Source organism: Pristiophorus japonicus, chromosome 27 (genome assembly GCF_044704955.1).
Source record: "Pristiophorus japonicus isolate sPriJap1 chromosome 27, sPriJap1.hap1, whole genome shotgun sequence".
NCBI lineage: Eukaryota > Metazoa > Chordata > Chondrichthyes > Pristiophoridae > Pristiophorus > Pristiophorus japonicus.
The window spans coordinates 7,374,165-7,395,366 of NC_092003.1; the positions used below are offsets into that span (position 1 = coordinate 7,374,165).

The 21,202-nt window shown below is 51.6% G+C and overlaps 1 protein-coding gene across 1 annotated transcript in view; it reads right to left on the reverse strand.

Moving 5' to 3' along the window:
* Positions 1-6,854: 6,854 nt before the first annotated feature.
* LOC139239454 (EH domain-containing protein 1-like) overlaps positions 6,855-21,202 on the reverse strand; it is a 34,336-nt gene continuing 19,988 nt past the window's right edge. The window contains exons 6-7 of the mRNA XM_070868210.1: positions 19,497-19,661; positions 6,855-9,593 (exon numbers count right to left, since the gene is read on the reverse strand). Of these exons, the coding sequence (XP_070724311.1) occupies positions 9,069-9,593; positions 19,497-19,661 (690 nt within the window). The 3' untranslated portion in view covers positions 6,855-9,068. The remainder of the gene's footprint in view (positions 9,594-19,496; positions 19,662-21,202) is intronic.

Genomic DNA, 21,202 nt, shown 5'->3' on the forward strand with positions numbered 1-21,202 from the left:
TGGTTCTGGACTTCCCCAACATTGGGAACATTCTTCCTGCATCTAACCTGTCTAACCCCGTCAGAATTTTATATGTTTCTATGAGGTCCCCTCTCATTCTTCTGAACTCCAGTGAATACAAGCCCAGTTGATCCAGTCTTTCTTGATAGGTCAGTCCCGCCATCCCGGGAATCAGTCTGGTGAACCTTCGCTGCACTCCCTCAATAGCAAGAATGTCCTTCCTCAGGTTAGGAGACCAAAACTGTACACAATACTCCAGGTGTGGCCTCACCAATGCCCTGTACAACTGTAGCAACACCTCCCTGCCCCTGTACTCAAATCCCCTTGCTATGAAGGCCAACATGCCATTTGCTTTCTTAACCGCCTGCTGCACCTGCATGCCAACCTTCAATGACTGATGTACCATGACACCCAGGTCTCTTTGCACCTCCCCTTTTCCTAATCTGTCACCATTCAGATAATAGTTTGTCTCTCTGTTTTTACCACCAAAGTGGATAACCTCACATTTATCCACATTATACTTCATCTGCCATGCATTTGCCCACTCACCTAACCTATCCAAGTCGCTCTGCAGCCTCACAGCATCCTCCTCGCAGCTCACACTGCCACCCAACTTAGTGTCATCCGCAAATTTGGAGATACTACATTTAATCCCCTCATCTAAATCATTAATGTACAGTGTAAACAGCTGGGGCCCAGCACAGAACCTTGCGGTACCCCACTAGTCACTGCCTGCCATTCTGAAAAGTACCCATTTACTCCTACTCTTTGCTTCCTGTCTGACAACCAGTTCTCAATCCATGTCAGTACACTACCCCCAATCCCATGTGCTCTAACTTTGCACATCAATCTCTTGTGTGGGACCTTGTCGAACGCCTTCTGAAAGTCCAAATATACCACATCAACTGGTTCTCCCTTGTCCACTCTACTGGAAACATCCTCAAAAAATTCCAGAAGATTTGTCAAGCATGATTTCCCTTTCACAAATCCATGCTGACTTGGACCTATCATGTCACCTCTTTCCAAATGCACTGCTATGACATCCTTAATAATTGATTCCATCATTTTACCCACTACCGATGTCAGGCTGACCGGTCTATAATTCCCTGTTTTCTCTCTCCCTCCTTTTTTAAAAAGTGGGGTTACATTGGCTACCCTCCACTCCATAGGAACTGATCCAGAGTCAATGGAATGTTGGAAAATGACCGTCAACGCATGGTGGGGAAGGCGAGCTTCCTGTTCAGGGTTCATGGCCCGTAGCTCCCAAGGGGTACTTGTGCATGAAACACAAAAGGATAGTACGCAGGTGCAGCAAGTGATCAGGAAGGCGAATGGCATCTTGGCCTTTATTGCAAAGGGGATGGGGTATAAAAGAGGGGAGTCTTGCTCCAGTTATACAGGGTATTGATGAGGCCACACCTGGAATACTGCGTGCAGTTTTGGTTTCCATATTTACGAAAGGATATACTTGCTTTGGAGACAGTTCAGAGAAGGTTCACTCGGTTGATTCTGGGGATGAGGGGGTTGACTTATAAAAGGAAAGGTTGAGTAGGTTGGGTCTCTACTCATTGGAATTCAGAAGAATGAGAGGTGATCTTATCGAAACGTATAAGATTATGAGGGGGCTCGACAAGGTGGATGCAGAGAGGATGTTTCCACTGATGGGGGAGACTAGAACTAGAGGGCACGATCTTAGAATAAGGGGCCACCCATTTAAAACTGAGATGAGGAGAAATATCTAGAGGGTTGTGGATCTGTGGAATTCGCTGCCTCAGAGAGCCGTGGAAGCTGGGACATTGAATAAATTTAAGACAGAAATAGAGAGTTTCTTAAATAATAAGGGGATAAGGGGGAATAAGGGGGCAGGGAAGTGGAGCCGAGTCCATGATCGGATCAGCCATGATCGTATTAAATGGCGGAGCAGGCTTGAGGGGCCATATGGCGTACTCCTATTTCTTATGTTCTAACCTCACGACATTCCCCAGCCAGGCCAAAGCCCTCAGTCCTGCCGCTCGGTGAGGTAGGGGGAAGGGGGAAGGAGCAGGTGTCGTTGAACTCCGTGCAGGCGCTCATTGCAGTTGAGGTCACCAGTCCAGGGGTGGGGGAATCCCTCAGAGAATCACAAATTTACAGCACAGAAGGAAAAGGAGGCCATTTCGGCCCATCGTGTCCATGCCGACCGACCAAGAGCTACTCGGCCTAACCCCACTTTCCCGCTCTCGGTCCGTAGCCCTGTCGGTTACAAGCGCACATCCCAAGTACTTTTTAAATGTGGTGAGGGTTTCTGCCTCTTCCACCCTTTCAGGCTGTGAGTTCCGCCCCAGACCCCCACCACCCTCTGGGTGAAGACATTTCCCCTCAAATCCGCCCCCTCAATTACTTTAAATCTGTGTCCCCTGGTTGCTGACCCCTCTGCCAAGGGAAATAGGCAAGGTGGCAGTAACCTGGGTCAATCACAGCAAACTACAACAGGGGCAACAAGGGACTATGTAGAGCTAGAGAGAAATTAAGAAAAAAACCCTGCACATTGTATAAAGGCTAATGGTGAATTATCAATATATTGATATGTACCCAGGACTCCCACCTGAGCAGATTCAGCACAGGCACTAGGGATCTTCGCCCACTGATTTACCAACACAACCCATGCTGTCCCTGCCCTGGGAGTGTTTGATGGAGCAGTGTAGAGGGAGCTTTACTCTGCATCTAACCCCCTGTACCTGCCCTGGGAGTGTTTGATGGGACAGTGTAGAGGGAGCTTTACTCTGTATCTAACCCCCTGTACCTGCCCTGGGAGTGTTTGATGGGACAGTGTAGAGGGAGCTTTACTCTGTATCTAACCCCCTGTACCTGCCCTGGGAGTGTTTGATGGGACAGTGTAGAGGGAGCTTTACTCTGTATCTAACCCCGTGCTGTCCCTGCCCTGGGAGTGTTTGATGGGACAGTGTAGAGGGAGCTTTACTCTGTATCTAACCCCGTGCTGTACCTGCCCTGGGAGTGTTTGATGGGACAGTGTAGAGGGAGCTTTACTCTGTAAAAAAACCCTGCACATTGTATAAAGGCTAATGGTGAATTATCAATATACTGATATGTACCCAGGACTCCCACCTGAGCAGATTCAGCACAGGCACTAGGGATCTTCGCCCACTGATTTACCAACACACCCCATGCTGTCCCTGCCCTGGGAGTGTTTGATGGGGCAGTGTAGAGGGAGCTTTACTCTGCATCTAACCCCGTGCTGTCCCTGCCCCGGGAGTGTTTGATGGGACAGTGTAGAGGGAGCTTTACTCTATCTTACTCTGGTTAGAGCCTGGTTATTGAACCAGATCTCTCCAGAAGCTCAGTTGCACATTTACAATTTAAATCGGCAGTCGTACAGATTAGTTCCTCCAGAGGGCAGTATTGTCCTACAAATCCGAGTTCCTGGGACACCCTCCCAGCAGTGAACTTGTCCCTAGATCCAACATCACTGGCATTTGACAACAAGTTGCAATGCAGATCAATTAAAATGCACTGGGATTCATTTCTAAAATGGAAAAGCAGAGAAGTGATGTTAAACTTGTATCAAAACTTGGTTAGACCGCACTTAAAGCACTGCGCAGAGTTCTGGTCATCACATTATAAAAAGGATATAGGAGGCAAAGAGAGGGTGCAGAGATTTGCTAGAATGAGAACGTTTATTCCCATCAGGAAAGGCTAAACAGACTGCCGTTCATTTCTCTAGGAAAGAGAAGGCTGAGGGGTGACCCAATAAAAGATCTTTATTATGGAAGGGTTTGATAGGGTAGATGTAAAGGATAGTATGCAGGTACAGCAAGTGATCAGGAAGGCCAATGGAATCTTGGCCTTTATTGCAAAGGGGATGGAGTATAAAAGCAGGGAAGTCTTGCTACAGTTATACAGGGTATTGGTGAGGCCACACCTGGAGTACTGCGTGCAGTTTTGGTTTCCATATCTACGAAAGGATACACTTGCTTTGGAGGCAGTTCAGAGAAGGTTCACTCGGTTGATCCCGGAGATGAGAGGGTTAACTTATGACTAAAGGTTGGGCCTCTACTCATTGGAATTCAGAAGAATGAGAAGTGATCTTGTTGAAACGTGTAAGATTGAAGGGGCTTGACAAGGTGGATGCAGAGGATGTTTCCACTGATGGGGGAGACTAGAACTAGAGGGCATGATCTTAGAATAAGGGGCCGCCCATTTAAAACTGAGATGAGAAATTTCTTCTGAGGGTTGTAAATCTGTGGAATTCACTGCCTCAGAGAGCTGTGGAAGCTGGGACATTGAATAAATTTAAGACAGAGATACAGTTTCTTAAACAATAAGGGGATAAAGGGTTATGGGGAGCGGGCAGGGAAGTGGAGCTGAGTCCATGATCAGATCAGCCATGATCGTATTAAATGGCGGAGCAGGCTCGAGGGGCCATATGGCCGACTCCTGCTCCTATTTCTTGTGTTCTTAGATGTTGCCACTTGTGGGGGAGACCAGAACTAGGGGCCATCAATATAAGACAGTCACTGATAAACCCAACAGGGAATTCAGGAGAAACTTTGTTACCCAGAGGGGCGAGAATGTGGAACTCGCTGCCACAGGGAGGGGTTGAGGTGAATAGTATCGATGCATTTAAGGGGAAGCTGGATAAACACACGGGGGAGAAAGGAATAGAAGGATATGGTGATGGGAGGAGATGGAGGGGGGTGGGAGGAGGCTGGTGTGGTGTATAAACTCCGGCACGGAGCAGTGGGGCCCAATGGCCTCAATCTGTGCTGTAATAGTCAATGTAAAAAAAACATACCTGTGTAGTTGAAGTTTCCAGAGATGTCGCTGGTCATGTTGTCTGTCTCAGTTCTGGAATGCTCCCCACCCCCAACAATGGAAAGGTTGACTGGAGGACATCATAGTGCAACCTCCCTAACCCAGGGGTCACTGGACAGAGATCCGGAGCAGGAACCCTGGCTGATTCTCTCTCTCCCTAACCCAGGGGTCACTGGACAGAGATCCGGAGCAGGAACCCTGGCTGATTCTCACTCTCTCCCTAACCCAGGGGGTCACTGGGCAGTGATCGGGAGCAGGAACCCTGGCTGATTCCCCCCCTCCCTAACCCAGGGGGTCACTGGGCAGTGATCGGGAGCAGGAACCCTGGCTGATTCTCCCTCTCCCTAACCCAGGGGGTCACTGGGCAGTGATCGGGAGCAGGAACCCTGGCTGATTCTCCCTCTCCCTAACCCAGGGGGTCACTGGGCAGTGATCGGGAGCAGGAACCCTGGCTGATTCCCCCCCTCTCCCTAACCCAGGGGGTCACTGGGCAGTGATCGGGAGCAGGAACCCTGGCTGATTCTCCCCTCTCCCTAACCCAGGGGTCACTGGGCAGTGATCGGGAGCAGGAACCCTGTGTCTATTTGAACTACTACAGCATTACCTTCCCTCGCCCAGCTCCAACGAGCACTAGCTCGACCCTCTGCACTCCCGCTGGGTTGCATCGCTGGCCAGCGAGGCCCGAGCTCTGGGAGCAACTCTTCCCGACTCCTCCCCGCGCAACAGTAGCCTGCCTGTGTCATTGAGCGGGAGCACAGAGCTCAGACAGGTGGTGCCTCTAACTGTAGACAGGACCCGCGCTAGTGCCCAAACACTGCAGCCAGTGCACGCCCCCAGGGCCCCAAACACTGCAGCCAGTGCACGCCCCCAGGGCCCCAAACACTGCAGCCAGTGCACGCCCCCAGGGCCCCAAACACTGCACCGCCCCCAGGGCCCCAAACACTGCACGCCCCCAGTTGGAGATCACAGACCCAGATCAGCAGCCTCGACCCGGTGTGGATTCGGCCCACCCCCCCAGGGCTCAGTGCCGGAACGCCAGCCGAGCCACCAATCGGTCAGCGACGGACGGGACAGCGGCGTGGATTTCAAACTGGAATCTTTATTTGTACACGGACAGGTCCAACAATTCTACAGCAGGCAAGGGGGGAGATGGCACAGCGGCAGGGTGGTGGTTACAGACAACGCGACGCGAGACCGGGAGTGACCCTTCAGCCCGCGCCACCACAGTTCAGCAACACACCGGTCACAACCCGCGGGGGCCACAGACACCGGAGAGCACAGTGTGTGCATGTTCCCTCACCCACCGCACCGTCACGCTGAAGGGTCGCTGCACTGTGGGGGAGCGGGCCAAGGCAGAGGCCCTGTCGTCAGGGTATTAACTGTGGAGACCCCACACACGGGCAACAGTTGGATGTGGCTGGTCATCAGCTCGGTCTCTTCATAACAGGCCCATGCAGGGGGGGGGGGGAAGAAGAGAAGAGAAGGGGGGGGGAAGAAGAGAAGAGAAGGGGGGGGGAAGAAGAGAAGAGAAGGGGGGGGGAAGAAGAGAAGAGAAGGGGGGAAGAAGAGAAGGGGGGGGAAGAAGAGAAGGGGGGGGAAGAAGAGAAGGGGGGGGAAGAAGAGAAGGGGGGGGAAGAAGAGAAGGGGGGGGAAGAAGAGAAGGGGGGGGGAAGAAGAGAAGGGGGGGGAAGAAGAGAAGGGGGGGGAAGAAGAGAAGGGGGGGGAAGAAGAGAAGGGGGGGGAAGAAGAGAAGGGGGGGGAAGAAGAGAAGGGGGGGAAGAAGAGAAGGGGGGGGAAGAAGAGAAGGGGGGGGAAGAAGAGAAGGGGGGGGAAGAAGAGAAGGGGGGGGAAGAAGAGAAGGGGGGGGGAAGAAGAGAAGGGGGGGAAGAAGAGAAGGGGGGGAGAAGAGAAGGGGGGGAGAAGAGAAGGGGGGGAGAAGAGAAGGGGGGGAAGAGAAGGGGGGGGAGAAGAGAAGGGGGGGGAGAAGAGAAGGGGGGGGGAGAAGAGAAGGGGGGGAAGAAGAGAAGGGGGGGAAGAAGAGAGGGGGGGGGAAGAAGAGAAGGGGGGGGGAAGAAGAGAAGGGGGGGGGAAGAAGAGAAGGGGGGGGGAAGAAGAGAAGGGGGGGGGAAGAAGAGAAGGGGGGGGGGAAGAAGAGAAGGGGGGGGAAGAAGAGAAGAGGGGGGGGAAGAAGAGAAGAGGGGGGGGGGAAGAAGAGAAGAGGGATCCTGACTGATTCTCCCTACCCAGGGTGTCACTGGGGCCTCCAATGGACTCGGTCGAGATCAGGAACTGAAGGGCAGTGGAACCCTGAGCGAAAGCTGGCTATCCAAAATCGACAGAGTCAGAGCGAGAGCGAGACAGAGAGCGAGACAGAGAGCGAGACAGAGAGCGAGACAGAGAGCGAGACAGAGAGCGAGACAGAGAGCGAGACAGAGAGCGAGACAGAGAGCGAGACGGAGAGAGACGGAGCGAGACGGAGAGAGAGGGAGAGAGAGGGAGAGAGAGGGAGAGAGGGACAGAGGGAGAGAGGGAGAGAGGGAGAGAGGGACAGAGAGACAGAGAGGGGGAACAGATGGAAAAAAAAGGGGGAAAACGCAACACACTGAACAAATTGTGGCCCGGGTCGACACACTTGTGCCTGCGGACAGGGCCGATTGCCGATCACCCCCGGCGGCCGGTGCCAATGGTACAATCACAGTAACCTGTTGGAGGCCGCTTTTCTCGCCGGCTGTGAACCTCACACACGGACCCCTGTGGAACACGGTCACACTGGGAATTAACTGTACACTTTCACACAAGTTTGCACATTTTTGCGGGCGCCCTCCTCGTGCGCTTTGATTTGATACGCTCACAGTTTAAGACTTGCAGGCAGCTCCACGCTTCAGTGAGTGAACTCGAGGGGGGGGGGGGGAAGAACACAGCCCCCACAGCCTCACCGACCCGATGGACGAGCATTGCGCTGCTCACCCGGCAATCGATGCGGGCTAGGACATGGGGTGCCCCCCCCCCCCCACACCCCGCAAACAAAGGATATTACATTTCCCCCCCCACCCCGCCCAGACCCCAATCCAAATCTAAAAGCTCCCAAAGCCACAGGTTTAGCAATTTTAAAAACACTCACCGGGGAAAAAATACCCCTCATTCATAAAGTGGCATTGGGCCGTCTATATAAAAAAAGGACACTAGGAGTGGGGTGCATGGGACCGGGGGGGGGGGGGGGGTTGTGGGTGTGATGAGGTGTCTCACACTCTGGCGGGATGTCCCGCATCTTTGAGGGTCAGAGAGTGGCTGGAGGCCGGACTCACTCAGGTTGCTGCAGGAGTCAGTGAAGATGTGAGGGCGCGCGTGAATGAGTGAGTGAGGAGAGAGTGAGGTGTGTGTGCGTCAGTCAGTGAGTGAGGCGAGTGGTGAATGCGTGCGCGAGTGTGAAGATGTGTGCGCATGAGTGAAGGAGTGTGTGCGTGAGAGAGAGAGAGAGAGAGAGAGGAGAGAGAGAGGAGAGAGAGAGAGAGAGAGGAGTGCACGTTAGTGAGGGAGTGTGTGTCAGTGAAGGGGTGAGCATGTGTGTGCGAGAGTGCACGCGCACGAGCCAGAGAGAGTGGGTCAGTGAATGAGTGCGAGTGCTCGCCAGTGAGGGACTATGCGAGAGTGAGTGTGCATGAGAGAGAGAGAGAGAGAGAGAGAGAGAGAGAGAGAGAGAGAGAGAGAGAGAGAGAGAGAGAGAGGTGTGTGTGTCACTTGGGGATTGTGTGCGAGACAGAGTGCGTGCGCGAGCGCAGGCAGCAGAGAGCATGTGCGCATGCGCACCAGAGGCACTGAATGTGCATGCCTGCGCGAGTCAGTGAGTGCGTGCGCGTGCGAGAGACACGGGTTGGGTGTTTAGTGACATCCTGTAAAAGTGCATCGCGACGCGGCTAGAATCCGTACTGCCGCAGGAATATCCAGAATATGGATTTCTCCGGCGCTGGGGTATGTGCAAACCTTGCCTGGCCCCTGGGCAAGTTCACATTTGGGGAGTGGGGGGGGGGGGGGCTTTGCATTCGACCCCCCGGAGCGCAATTCCCTGGGGGCAGGAACCGCCTTCACTGAAGTGTGGAGCTGAAACACGCAGTGTTTTTTTTTTAATACATTAAAGCGTTCGACGAGTATGAAATCAAAGAGCGGGAATTCAGACCGGGCGAGGAGGGTCCCGACCCCTTTGGTTACCAGCCCGCCGACGCGAGGGGGGGGGGGGGGGGGGGGAGAGGGGGGTGGTGTCACTCTTGCCTCCGTTTGGATGGTGGGATGAGGTGATCGGGCAGTTCATTGGGCAGCTCGTGGCCCTCCAGCTTGACCTTGATGAGGTGGTTGGCCAACGCGAACTCGTCGTCGTCCAGCATGCCGTCTTTGTCCACGTCCGCCAGCTTCCAGATCTTGCCCAGCACCGTGTTGGGCAGCTTGGACTTCACCATCTCCTTCTTGGCGCTGGCGCCCGTCACCTTGCCGTTCACCGGCGACAGGGTGTAGAAGATCTCGTCGTACATGGGCTTGTCCTTGGCCACCACCCACTCGACCTCGTCGATGCCCTCGCCCGCCCCCTCGCCGTAGCCAGCGCCAAAGGGCCCGTTCATGATGCCCTCGAAGGCCCCACCGTGCACGATCTGCTTGGGCATCAGGGCCTCCTCCTGCCGCACCATGGTCATCAGGCGGGCAATGTCATTGGCCAGCATGTCGTCCACCGTGTCCAGCAGTTTGGGCTTCAGGCTCTGGAACTTGGTGAAATCCATCGTCTGCAAGTGATCCTGAGAGAGAGAGAGAGAGAGAGAGAGAGAGAGGGAGGGAGTGATGGGAACATTCAGACACGACTTGTACGAACACAAGAACTAGTCGGCCACTCGAACCCGCTCCGCCATTCAATATCACGGCTGACCTTCGACCTCAACTCCACTTCCCCGCCCAATCCCTCAATTTCCCCTCCGCCATGAATATAGTCAACGACTCAAGCATCCGCAGCCCTCTGGCGTAGAGAGTGTTACAAAGATTTGCCACCCTCAGTCCCAAATGGTCAACCCCTTATCCTGAGATTGTGACCCGCCACCCCCCCCCCTAGTTCTTGCTCAGAATACAAGGCCCAGAAACAGGCCATTGGGCCCCACCAGTCCGTGCTGGTGTCTATGCTCCACTCGAGCTTCCTTCAGTCTTTCCCCATCTAAAGCATAACCCTCTATTCCCTTCTCCCTCATATTTGTCCAGCCTCCCCTTAAATGCATCGATATTATTCACCTCAACCCCTCCCTGTGGCAGCAAGTTCCACATTCTCACCCCTCTCTGGGTGAAGAAGTTTCTCCTGAATTCCCCCATTGGGTTTCTGGGTGACTATCTTATATTGATGGCCTCCAGTTATGCTCTTCCCCACAAGTGGAAACACTCTGTATCCACTCGATCAAAACCTTTCATCATTTTAAAAGACCTCTATTAGGTTACCCCTCAAGGAGGAGAGACCCAGCCTGTTCATACTTTGATTAGGTATATCTTGCATTTCTGGTATCGTCTTTGTAACTCTCCTCTGCATCCTCTCCAGTGCCTCGATATCCTTTTTACAGACTCCCCAGCCCGGGGAGGGGGCGGGGGGGAAACATTCTCTCAGCATCTACCCTGTCAATACCCCTCAGAATCTTGTATATTTTAAGCTCAGCTTAAAATTCAAAACACACTTCGGAGTGAAGTGTTGCTGAAGCTCTGAATCACAGCCACCGGTACGGGGTGACAAGAACAGAAGGAACCGAGAGAAAGAGTATGCAGGTACAGCAAGTGATCAGGAAGGCCAATGGTATCTTGGCCTTTATTGCAAAGGGGATGGAGTATAAAAGCAGGGAAGTCTTGCTACAGTTACACAGGGTATTGGTGAGGCCACACCTGGAATACTGCATGCAGTTTTGGTTTCCATATTTACAAAAGGATATACTTGCTTTGGAGGCAGTTCAAAAAAGGTTCACTCGGTTGATTCCGGGGGTGAGGGGGTTGACTTATGAGGAAAGGTTGAGGAGGTTGGGCCTCTACTCATTGGAATTCAGAAGAATGAGAGGTGATCTTATCGATTATGAGGGGGGCTTGACAAGGTGGATGCAGAGAGGATGTTTCCACTGATGGGGGAGACTAGAACTAGGGGGCATGGTCTTAGAATAAGGGGCCGCCCATTTAAAACAGAGATGAGGAGAAATTTCTTCTGAGGGTTGTAAATCTGTGGAATTCGCTGCCTCAGAGAGCTGTGGAAGCCGGGTCATTGAATAAATTTAAGACAGAGATAGACAGTTTAACAGTTAAGAGGTTATGGGGAGCAGGCAGGGAAGTGGAGCTGAGTCCATGATCGGATCAGCCATGATGGTATTAAATGCAGGCTCGAGGGGCCGTATGGCCGACTCCTGCTCCTATTTCTTATGTTCTTAAAGCAAAGGGAGGCTCACAGCAGCTTACTGGAAGGGCCAGAGCTGAATTTAGACAGCTGTGGTGTGATTTGATCAAAGTTTTCAGGATATTAAAGGGGAACCGATAGTGTGTGTGTATATACACACACACACACATTATATATATATATATATATATATATATATATATATATATATATATATATATGAGAAAAACTATATCCGCTGGTTGGGGAAGTCTAGGACGAGGGGGCAAAGTCTAAAGATTAGAGCCAGGCATTTCAGGAGTGGTTAGGAAACACTTCGACACACAGGGTGGTAAAAATTTGGAACTCGCGTACGCAAACAGCAACTTTAAAATCGGAGGTGGATAGCTTTTTGTTAACCAAAGGTATTAAGGATTGAAGTTGAAGATATTAAGGGGGACAGACAAACTTTTTGCTGGGTGGGGATCCTAGGGGTGGGGGTGGAGTTGAAAACTTATGGTCAAGCCTTGGAGTGAAATTAGGACACACTTCTACACAAAGCATGGTGGAAATGTGGAACTCAAAGGCAGGTAGATGGAGTTAGATCGGAGATCAGCCATGACCTCATTGAATGGTGGAACAGGCTCGAGGGGCTGATTGGGCCTCCTCCTGTTCCTATGGCAACAGGCTCGAGGGGCTGAATGGCCTCCTCCTGTTCCTATGGCAACAGGCTCGAGGGGCTGAATGGGCCTCCTCCTGTTCCTATGGCAACAGGCTCGAGGGGCTGAATGGGCCTCCTCCTGTTCCTATGGCAACAGGCTCGAGGGGCTGAATGGGCCTCCTCCTGTTCCTATGATGCAACAGGCCACATGTGGGCCTGCCGAGCGTGTAGAATAAGCTGTGGGTGTTTCCGTTACATGAAGGGACAATCCGTTCCAGCAGTGGCCCAATATAACCCTGCCGGTACAGTCCCGGGAACCCAACACAGCTCGGCCCGGGAGGCCCCCCCAGAAACATCCTCGTGATGCCGACACCCCACTGCACTTGCAGTGAACCAGAGACACCAGTTCAAATCCCACCAGGCAGCTGGGGAATTTAAATACAGTTAATTAAATTTTTTAAGAGCTAGTGCCAATAATGGCGACCATGAAAATATCGGATTGTCGTTAAAAACCCCATCTGGCTCACTAATGTCCCTTTGGGGAAGGAAATCTGCTGCCCTTACCCGGTCTGGCCGATATAGGACTCCAGAACCACAGCAATGTGGTTGACTCTTAACTGCCCCCCTGAAATGGCAGCTCACCACCACCTTCGAGGGCAATTGGGGATGGGCAATAAACGCTGGCCTCGACATCCCATAAACAAATACATTTTTAAAAACTTACAGAATGAGGGAGGGGGATGGGCACTGGAGGGGTCAATCCGTGCAACTTACATCCCATCAAGGAGGGTGGTTTGCTTTGGAACAGGAGGCCGAGGGGAGATTTAATTGAGGTGTATAAAATTATGAGGGGCCTGGATAGAGTGGATACGACAGACCTATTGCCATTGGCGGAGCGGTCATCAACCAGGGGGCATGGATTTAAAGTAATTGGGGGGGGGGGGGGGGGGAGGTTTAGAGGAGACAAAGGAGTCCATTCCGGCCCATCCTGTCCACGCCGGCTGACAAAGAGCCTCACGGCCCTCGGTCAGCAGCCCTGAAGGTTACATATAAACCAATGAACAATGGCGGAAAGGCAAAGAGCACCCGGCCCAACCAGTCCCGCCCCACACAACTGCGACACCCCTTTACACTGAAACATTCTACACTCCACCCCAACCAGAGCCATGAGGTCTCCTGGGATCAGAGGGGAAATGTCTTCACCCAGAGGGCGGTGGGGGTCTGGGGCGGAACTCACGGCCTGAAAGGGTGGGAGAGGCAGAAACCCTCACCACATTTAAAAAGTACTTGGATGTGCGCTTGTAACCGACAGGGCTACGGACAGAGAGCTGGAAAAGTGGGATTAGGCCGGGAAGGCTCTTGGTCGGCCGGCGCGGACACGATGGGCCGAAATGGCCTGCCTCCGTGCTGGAAGTGCCGATGATTTCGAAGGAACGGAAGGACAGGATCACCAGACTGCGGCAGATCGAGCAAAGGCAGCTCCCGCGTCTCTGCTCAACCCAGACACAATTTAAAAATAGCATTTTATTTCTGGAATGAAGGCGCTTCGGAGTTTGCCTCGACACAGCAAAAACCACAAAAGAGCTGCTGAGGAAATTAGAAAAAAAAAAAGTGCGGCAGGAACGCTCAAGGAAAAACCCGGAGCAGATCACAGGCTGCAGCCGGAAAATCCCACAGCACCCAAGGCAGCCACTCGGCCCATCGAGCCTGTGCTGGCTCTTTGGAAGAGCCATCCCACTAGTCCCACACTTGCTGCAGGGGGTTGGGGGGGGGGAGAAGAGATGTGGCTGCAGTGGCTTGGCAATGATCCCAACCTTGCTGGTTTTGCAGTGCCCCAGTGAACTACAGCTGTACCGGGCCCCGCACAGCACCGGGACGTACAACTCAAACCAGTCGCCGGCCTGTGAGCCGGCCAGCGAGCGAGCAAGCCAGAGAGCACGAGCCAGAGTGTTTCTGGTTCCACGTGGGGGAAAACAGGAGGCGGTTCAGCCTCGCGAACCTACTCCTCATTCAATCAGATCTGGGCACATGCGCATCTCAATCCATAGCCCCTCCAAAAATAGGCAGCGATTCAGACCTTCGAGTCTGTTCTGCCATTTAGATCCATATACCCACTTTTAACCAAGGGAATTAAGGGTTACGGGGAGCGGGCGGGCAAGTGGAGCGGAGTCCACGGCCAGATCAGCCATGATCTTATTGAATAGCGGAGCAGGCTCGAGGGGCTAGATGGCCTACTCCCGTTCCTAATTCTTATGTTCTTATGTTCACTTTTGCACCATATCCCATAATACTGTTGATCTCAGATCTAAAATGAACAATTGACCCAGCATCAGTTGCCATTTGCGGAAGAGAGTTCCACACCTCTCCCACCCTTTGTGTGTCGAAGTGTTTCCTAACTTCACTCCTGAAAGGTCTGGCTCCAAGTTTGAGACTGTGTTCCCTCGTCCTAGACTCCCCAACCAGCAGATATACTCTCTCTCTCTCTCTCTCGAAAACTTCAATCAAATCACCCCTTAAACTTCTAAATTCCAGGGAATACAACCAGAGTGTGTGTAATCGCTCCTCATAACTTAACCCTTGGAGTCCAGTGATGTGTGTCTTGAATATACTCAGAGACTGAGGCTCCACAGCCCTCTGGGGCACAGAATTCCAAAGATTCACCGTCCTCCGAGTGAAGAAATTCCTCCTCATCTCAAGTCCTCAATGGCCGACCCCTTATCTTGAGACTGTGACACCCCTGGTTCTAGACTCTCCAGCCCAGGGGAAACACCCTCCCTGCATCTACCCTGTAAGAATTGTGTCTGTTTCAATGAGATCCCCCCTCATTCTTCTAAACTCCAGAGAATATGAGCCCAGTCTGCTCAATCTCTTAGGATAATTCCCCCCCCAATCCCAGGAATCAGTCTGGTGAACCTTCGCTGCACTCCCTCTAAGGCAAGTATATCCTTCCTTGGGTAAGGAGACCAAAACTGTGCACAATACTCCAGGTGCGGTCTCACCAGGGCCCTGTATAACTGTAGTAAGTCTGTTGAAGGTACAGGGGAAGTGTATACTTGAGGCAGTGCCTTCAGGGGCGGGGGAAGAGGGGGAGGTTGCAGCGGAGCAGCGAGGCCCATAAAAGGGGCCCAGAAGGCGGGAGAAGGCAGCTGGTGCAGGGGAAGAAGGTAAACAAAGAAGCAAAAAGAAATCAGTGTGATGACACAGCCAAGCAGGTAAGTGATTGGCTGGTGGATTGGAGTGTATTTAATTTTTTTCTCATCAGTAAGAAACCTTTGGTGTTGTTACCAATTAGGTTAATTTAAGGGTTAAGTCATGGCAGGAGAGCCTCGACCCGTGTCATGCACCTCCTGTGCTATGTGGGATGTCAGGGACGCTTCCAGTGTACCTGACAACTACATGTGCAGGAAGTGTATCCAGCTGCAGCTCCTGACAGACCGCATTGCGGCACAGGAGCTGCGGATGGATTCACTGTGGAGCACCTGCGATGCGGAGGATGTCTTGAATAGCACATTCGACGAGTTGGCCACACCGCAGGTCAAGGTTACTCAGGCAGATAGGGAATGGGTGACCATGAGGCAGAGCAGTGGAAGGAAGGTAGTGCAGGGGTCCCCTGTGGTCATCTCCCTCCAAAACAGATACACCACCATAGGTACTGTTGGGGGGGGGGGGGGGGGGGAAATGGCTCATCAGGGGAAGGCAGCAGCAGCCTAGTCCATGGCACCAGGGGTGGCTCTGCTGCACAGGAGAGCAGCAAAAAGAGTGGGAGCGCTATAGGGGATTCTATTGCAAGGGGAATAGATGGGTGTTTCTGCGGCCGCAAACGAGACTGCAGGATGGTATGTTGCCACCCTGGTGCAAGGGTCAAGGATGTTTCGGAGCGGCTGCAACGCATTCTGGAGGGGGAGGGTGAACAGCCAGCTGTCGTGGTACATATAGGTAAAAAAACAGGATGAGGTCCTACAAGCTGAATTTAGGGAGCTAGGGGCTAAATTAAAAAGCAGGACTTCAAAAAGGTAGTAATCTCAGGATTGCTACCAGTGCCACGTGCTAGTCAGAGTAGGAATCGCAGGATAGCTCAGATAAATACGTGGCTTGAGGAATGGTGCAAGGGGGAGGGATTCAAATTCCTGGGACATTGGAACCGGTTCTAGGGGAGGTGGGACTAGTACAAACCGGACAATCTGCACCGGGGCAGGACCGAAACTGATGTTCTAGGGGGAGTGTTTGCTAGTGCTGTTGGGGAGGGGGTTAAACTAAAATGGCAGGGGGATGGGAATCTACGCAGGGAGGCAGAGCGAAGTAAACAAGGGGGCAGAAACAAAAGATAGAAAGGAGAAAAGCAAGAGTGGAGGGCAGTGAAATCAAGGGCAAAAAAAAAAATCAAAAAAGGGCCAAATTACAACATTTTTAAAATGGGCAAAGTGTTAAAAAAAAAAAACAAGCCTGAAGGCTGTGTGTCTCAACGCGAGGAACATTCGTAACAAGGTGGATGAATTAACTGCGCAGATAGCAGTTAACGGATATGATGTAATTGGGATTACGGAGACATGGCTCCAGGGTGACCAAGGCTGGGAACTCAACATCCAGGGGTATTCAATATTCAGGAAGGATAGACAGAAAGGAAAAGGAGGTGGGGTAGCGTTACTGGTTAAAGAGGAGATTAACGCAATAGTAAGGAAGGACATTAACATGGATGATGTGGAATCTGTATGGGTAGAGCTGCGAAACACCAAAGGGCAGAAAATGTTAGTGGGAGTTGTGTACTGACCACCAAACAGTAGTAAGGAGGTTGGGGATGACAAACAGGAAATTAGGGATGCGTACAATAAGGGTACAGCAGTTATCATGGGTGACTTTAATCTACATATAGATTGGGTTAACCAAACTGGTAGCAATACTGTGGAGGAGAATTTCCTGGAGTGTATAAGGGATGGTTTTCTAGACCAATATGTCACAGAACCAGCTAGAGAGCAGGCCAGGGTTTTGTGTAACGAGGGGATTAATTAGCAATCTGGTCGTGCGTGGCCCTCTAGGGAAGAGTGACCATAATATGGTAGAATTCTTTATTAAGATGGAGAGCGACAGTTAATTCAGAGACTAGGGTCCTGAACTTAAAAGGAAACTTTGATGGTATGAGACATGAATTGGCTAGGATAGACTGGAGAATGATACTTAAAAGGATTGACAGTGGATAGGCAATGGCAGACATTTAAAGATCATATGGATGAACTACAACAACTGTACATCCCTGTGTGGCATAAGAATAAAAAAGGGAAGGTGGCTCAACCATGGCTAACAAGGGAAATTAGGGAAAGTGTTAAATCCAAGGAAGAGGCATATAAACTGGCCAGAAAAAGCAGCAAAGGACTGAGGACTGGGAGAAATTTAGAATTCAGCAGAGGAGGACTAAGGGTTTAATTAGGAGGGGGAAAATAGAGTACGAGAGGAAGCTTGCAGGGAACATAAAAACTGACTGCAAAAGCTTCTATAGATATGTGAAGAGAAAAAGATTAGTGAAGACTAATGTAGGTCCCTTGCAGTCAGAATCAGGTGAATTCATAATGGGGAACAAGGAAATGGCAGACCAATTGAGCAAATACTTTGGTTCTGTCTTCACCAAGACACGAATAACGTCCTGAAAATACTAGGGGACCGAGGGTCTAGCGAGAAGGGGGAACGGAGGGAAATCCTCATCAGGAAATGGTGTTAGGGAAATTGAAGGGACTGAAGGCCGATAAATCCCCAGGGCCCGATAGTCTGCATCCCAGAGTACTTAAGGAAGTGGCCCTAGAAATAGTGGATGCATTGGTGGTAATTTTCCAATATTCCATGGACTCTGGATCAGTTCCTATGAATTGGAAGGTAGCTAATGTAACCCCACGTTTTAAAAAAAAAAAAAAGAGGGAGAAAAAAAAAACTGAATTATAGACCGGTTAGCCAGACATCAGTAGTGGGGAAGATGCTGGAATCAATTTTAAAGATATAATAGCAGAACATTTGGAAAGCAGTGACAGGATCGGTCCAAGTCAGCATGGATTTATGAAAGGGAAATCATGCTTGACAAATCTTCTGGAATTTTTTGAGGATGTAACGAGGAGTGGACAAGGGAGAACCAGTGGATGTGGTGTATTTGGACTTTCAAAAGGCTTTTGACAAGGTCCCACACAAGAGATTAGTGTGCAAAATCAAAGCACATGGTATTGGGGGTAATGAACATGGAAGAGAGAACTGGTTGGCAGGCAGGAAGCAAAGAGTGGGAATAAGCAGCTCCTTTTCAGAATGGCAGGCAGTGACTAGTGGGGTGCCGCAGGGTTCAGTGCTGGGACCCCGGCTATTTACAATATACATTAATGATTCAGACAAAGGAATTGAATGTAATATCTCCAAGTTTGCAGATGACACTAAGCTGGGTGGCAGTGCGAGCTGAGAGGAGGATGCTAGGAGGCTGCAGGGTGACTTGGACAGGTTAGGTGAGTGGGCAAATGCATGGCAGATGCAGTATAATGTGGATAAGTGTGAGGTTATCCACTTTGGTGGCAAAAACAGGAAGGCAGATTATCTGAATGGTGACAGATTAGTAAAAGGGGAGGTGCAACAAGACCTGGGTGTCATGGTTCAGTCATTTGGGGCAGAGAAGAGGCAAGGGCCCAGGGACAGCATGGGCCAGGCCACACTGCAACATGTGTGTGCCCTCTGTCTGTGCAGCAGAGCTGGTCTCCAGTTAATCTTGGGTAATCCTCGTCACTGGACGAAGACCTCGCTCTGTCAAGCCCGTGTGGTGGCTGGTGTGCAACAGCCACCACATGTTAAAAAAATCCAAGCACAGGCATCTTCCACCCTTCAGGATGTAGCTCGGGATCTGGAATATTAGGTCAGTCATTGAAACACCTGTAAACTCATCCCCTTTTTGTCGTGGAAGCAAGTCATCCTCACTTCGAGGGATGGCCTATGATGATCAGTCATTGAAGGTAGGCATGCAGGTACAGCAGGCAGTAAAGAAAGCAAATGGCATGTTGGCCTTCACAGCGAGGGGATTTGAGTATAGGAGCAGGGAGGTCTTACTGCAGTTGTACAGGGCCTTGGTGAGGCCACACCTGGAATATTGTGTGCAGTTTTGGTCGCCTAATCTGAGGAAGGACATTCTTGCTATTGAGGGAGTGCAGCGAAGGTTCACCAGACTGATTCCCGGGATGGCAGGACTGACATATGAAGAAAGACTGGATCGACTAGGCTTATATTCACTGGAATTTATAAGAATGAGGGGAGATCTCATAGAAACATGAAATTCTGACGGGATTGGACAGGTTAGATGCAGGAAGAATGTTCCCGATGTTGGGGAAGTCCAGAACCAAGGGTCACAGTCTAAGGATAAGAGGTAAGCCATTTAGGACCGAGATGAGGAGAAACTTCTTCACTCAGAATTGTGAGCCTGTGGAATTCTCTACCACAGAAAGTTGTTGAGGCCAGTTCGTTAGATATATTCAAAAGGAGTTAGATGTGGCCCTTACAGCTAAAGGGATCAAAGGGGTATGGAGAGAAAGCAGGAATGGGGTACTGAAGTGAATGATCAGCCATGATCATATTGAATGGCGGTGCAGGCTCGAATGGCCTGCTCCTGCACCAACCCCCCCCCCGACACGGTCCATGACCTACCTGCATCTTTTTCAGGTTGGGGAAGTCTCCCGGCGAGATCTGGTGCTCTAGTTCCAGTTTTTGGTAAATGTCGCCCAGGCCGCTGATCAGCTCCTTCTTCTTATTCTCCTTGCCGAAGACGGCCGGCATTTCCTTCTTCAGGGAGGAGATGATGTAGGCGTGCACCTGGGGAGCAAGGCAGGCAGGTGACTGGGCGGCTCGTGGGTAACCGCGTGCCGTTTGTGAAACGCAACAGTCTGTGGGCTGGACAGAACCCAAAGTCCAAAATATCGACACACCGATGGGGCGGGGTGAAATTGCAGGCTGAGTGTGGACAGAGTGGGACAGCGAGAAAGCATTTCCCAGCACAAATATCAGGAGTAAATTGGTCATCACACAGGTCAAAAGGCGATTGGAAGAGTCGGAAGAATGAGGGGATGCACTTCAGAGGCTGGGCAGCAGAGGGAGCTTTACTCTGTATCTAACCCCGTGCTGTACCTGCCCTGGGAGTGTTTGATGGGACAGTGTAGAGGGAGCTTTACTCTATCTAATCCCCTGTAACTGCCCTGGGAGTGTTTGATGGGACAGTGCAGAGGGAGCTTTACTCTGTATCTAACCCCCTGTACCTGCCCTGGGAGTGTTTGATGGGATGGTGCAGAGGGAGCTTTGCTCTGTATCTAACCCCGTGCTGTACCTGCCCTGGGAGTGTTTGATGGGAAGGTGCAGAGGGAGCTTTGCTCTGTATCTAACCCCGTGCTGTATCTGCCCTGGGAGTGTTTGGTGGGACAGTGCAGAGGGAGCTTTACTCTATCTCACCCAGTGCTGTACCTGCCCTGGGAGTGTTTGATGGGACAGTGTAGAGGGAGCTTTACTCTGTATCTAATCCCCTGTACCTGCCCTGGGAGTGTTTGATGGGACAGTGTAGAGGGAGCTTTACTCTATCTAATCCCCTGTAACTGCCCTGGGAGTGTTTGATGGGACAGTGCAGAGGGAGCTTTACTCTGTATCTAACCCCCTGTACCTGCCCTGGGAGTGTTTGATGGGATGGTGCAGAGGGAGCTTTGCTCTGTATCTAACCCCGTGCTGTACCTGCCCTGGGAGTGTTTGATGGGAAGGTGCAGAGGGAGCTTTGCTCTGTATCTAACCCCGTGCTGTACCTGCCCTGGGAGTGTTTGATGGGACGGTGTAGAGGGAGCTTTGCTCTGTATCTAAACCCGTGCAGTACCTGTCCTGCCCTCTTTTACATCCACCCGAGGGGACAGACGGGCCTCTGTTTAACGACTTATCTGAAAGACGGCACCTTCGACAGCATGGCGCTCCCTCAGCCCTGCACTGGGAGTGTCGGCCTGAATTTTTGTGCCCAAGTGTCTGGAGCGGGACTGGAACCCATAACCTTCTGACTCTAAGGTGCGGGTGCTACCCAATGAGCTACTGCCGACATTGGTTTCAGTAAGTGGTTCTTCGAAAGTTGTTCCTGTGGCAGGGTAACCCGCATCGAATTGATTGCACGTTAGGCCGGGTCCTTACTGGAAGCGCTCAATTTATATCATGCAGTGAGGGCAGTATAATTCGGTTATCACATGACCGACCACGCTGTACAGAATCGATGGGAGTGCGCTCGCTCCACCCTATACCCATTGACCGATAGAAAAGGTGGATCTCGGACCATGCTCAGACTAAACACTAGACCGGGTCAGAGTGGGACATGCAAGATAGAGACCGAGTCA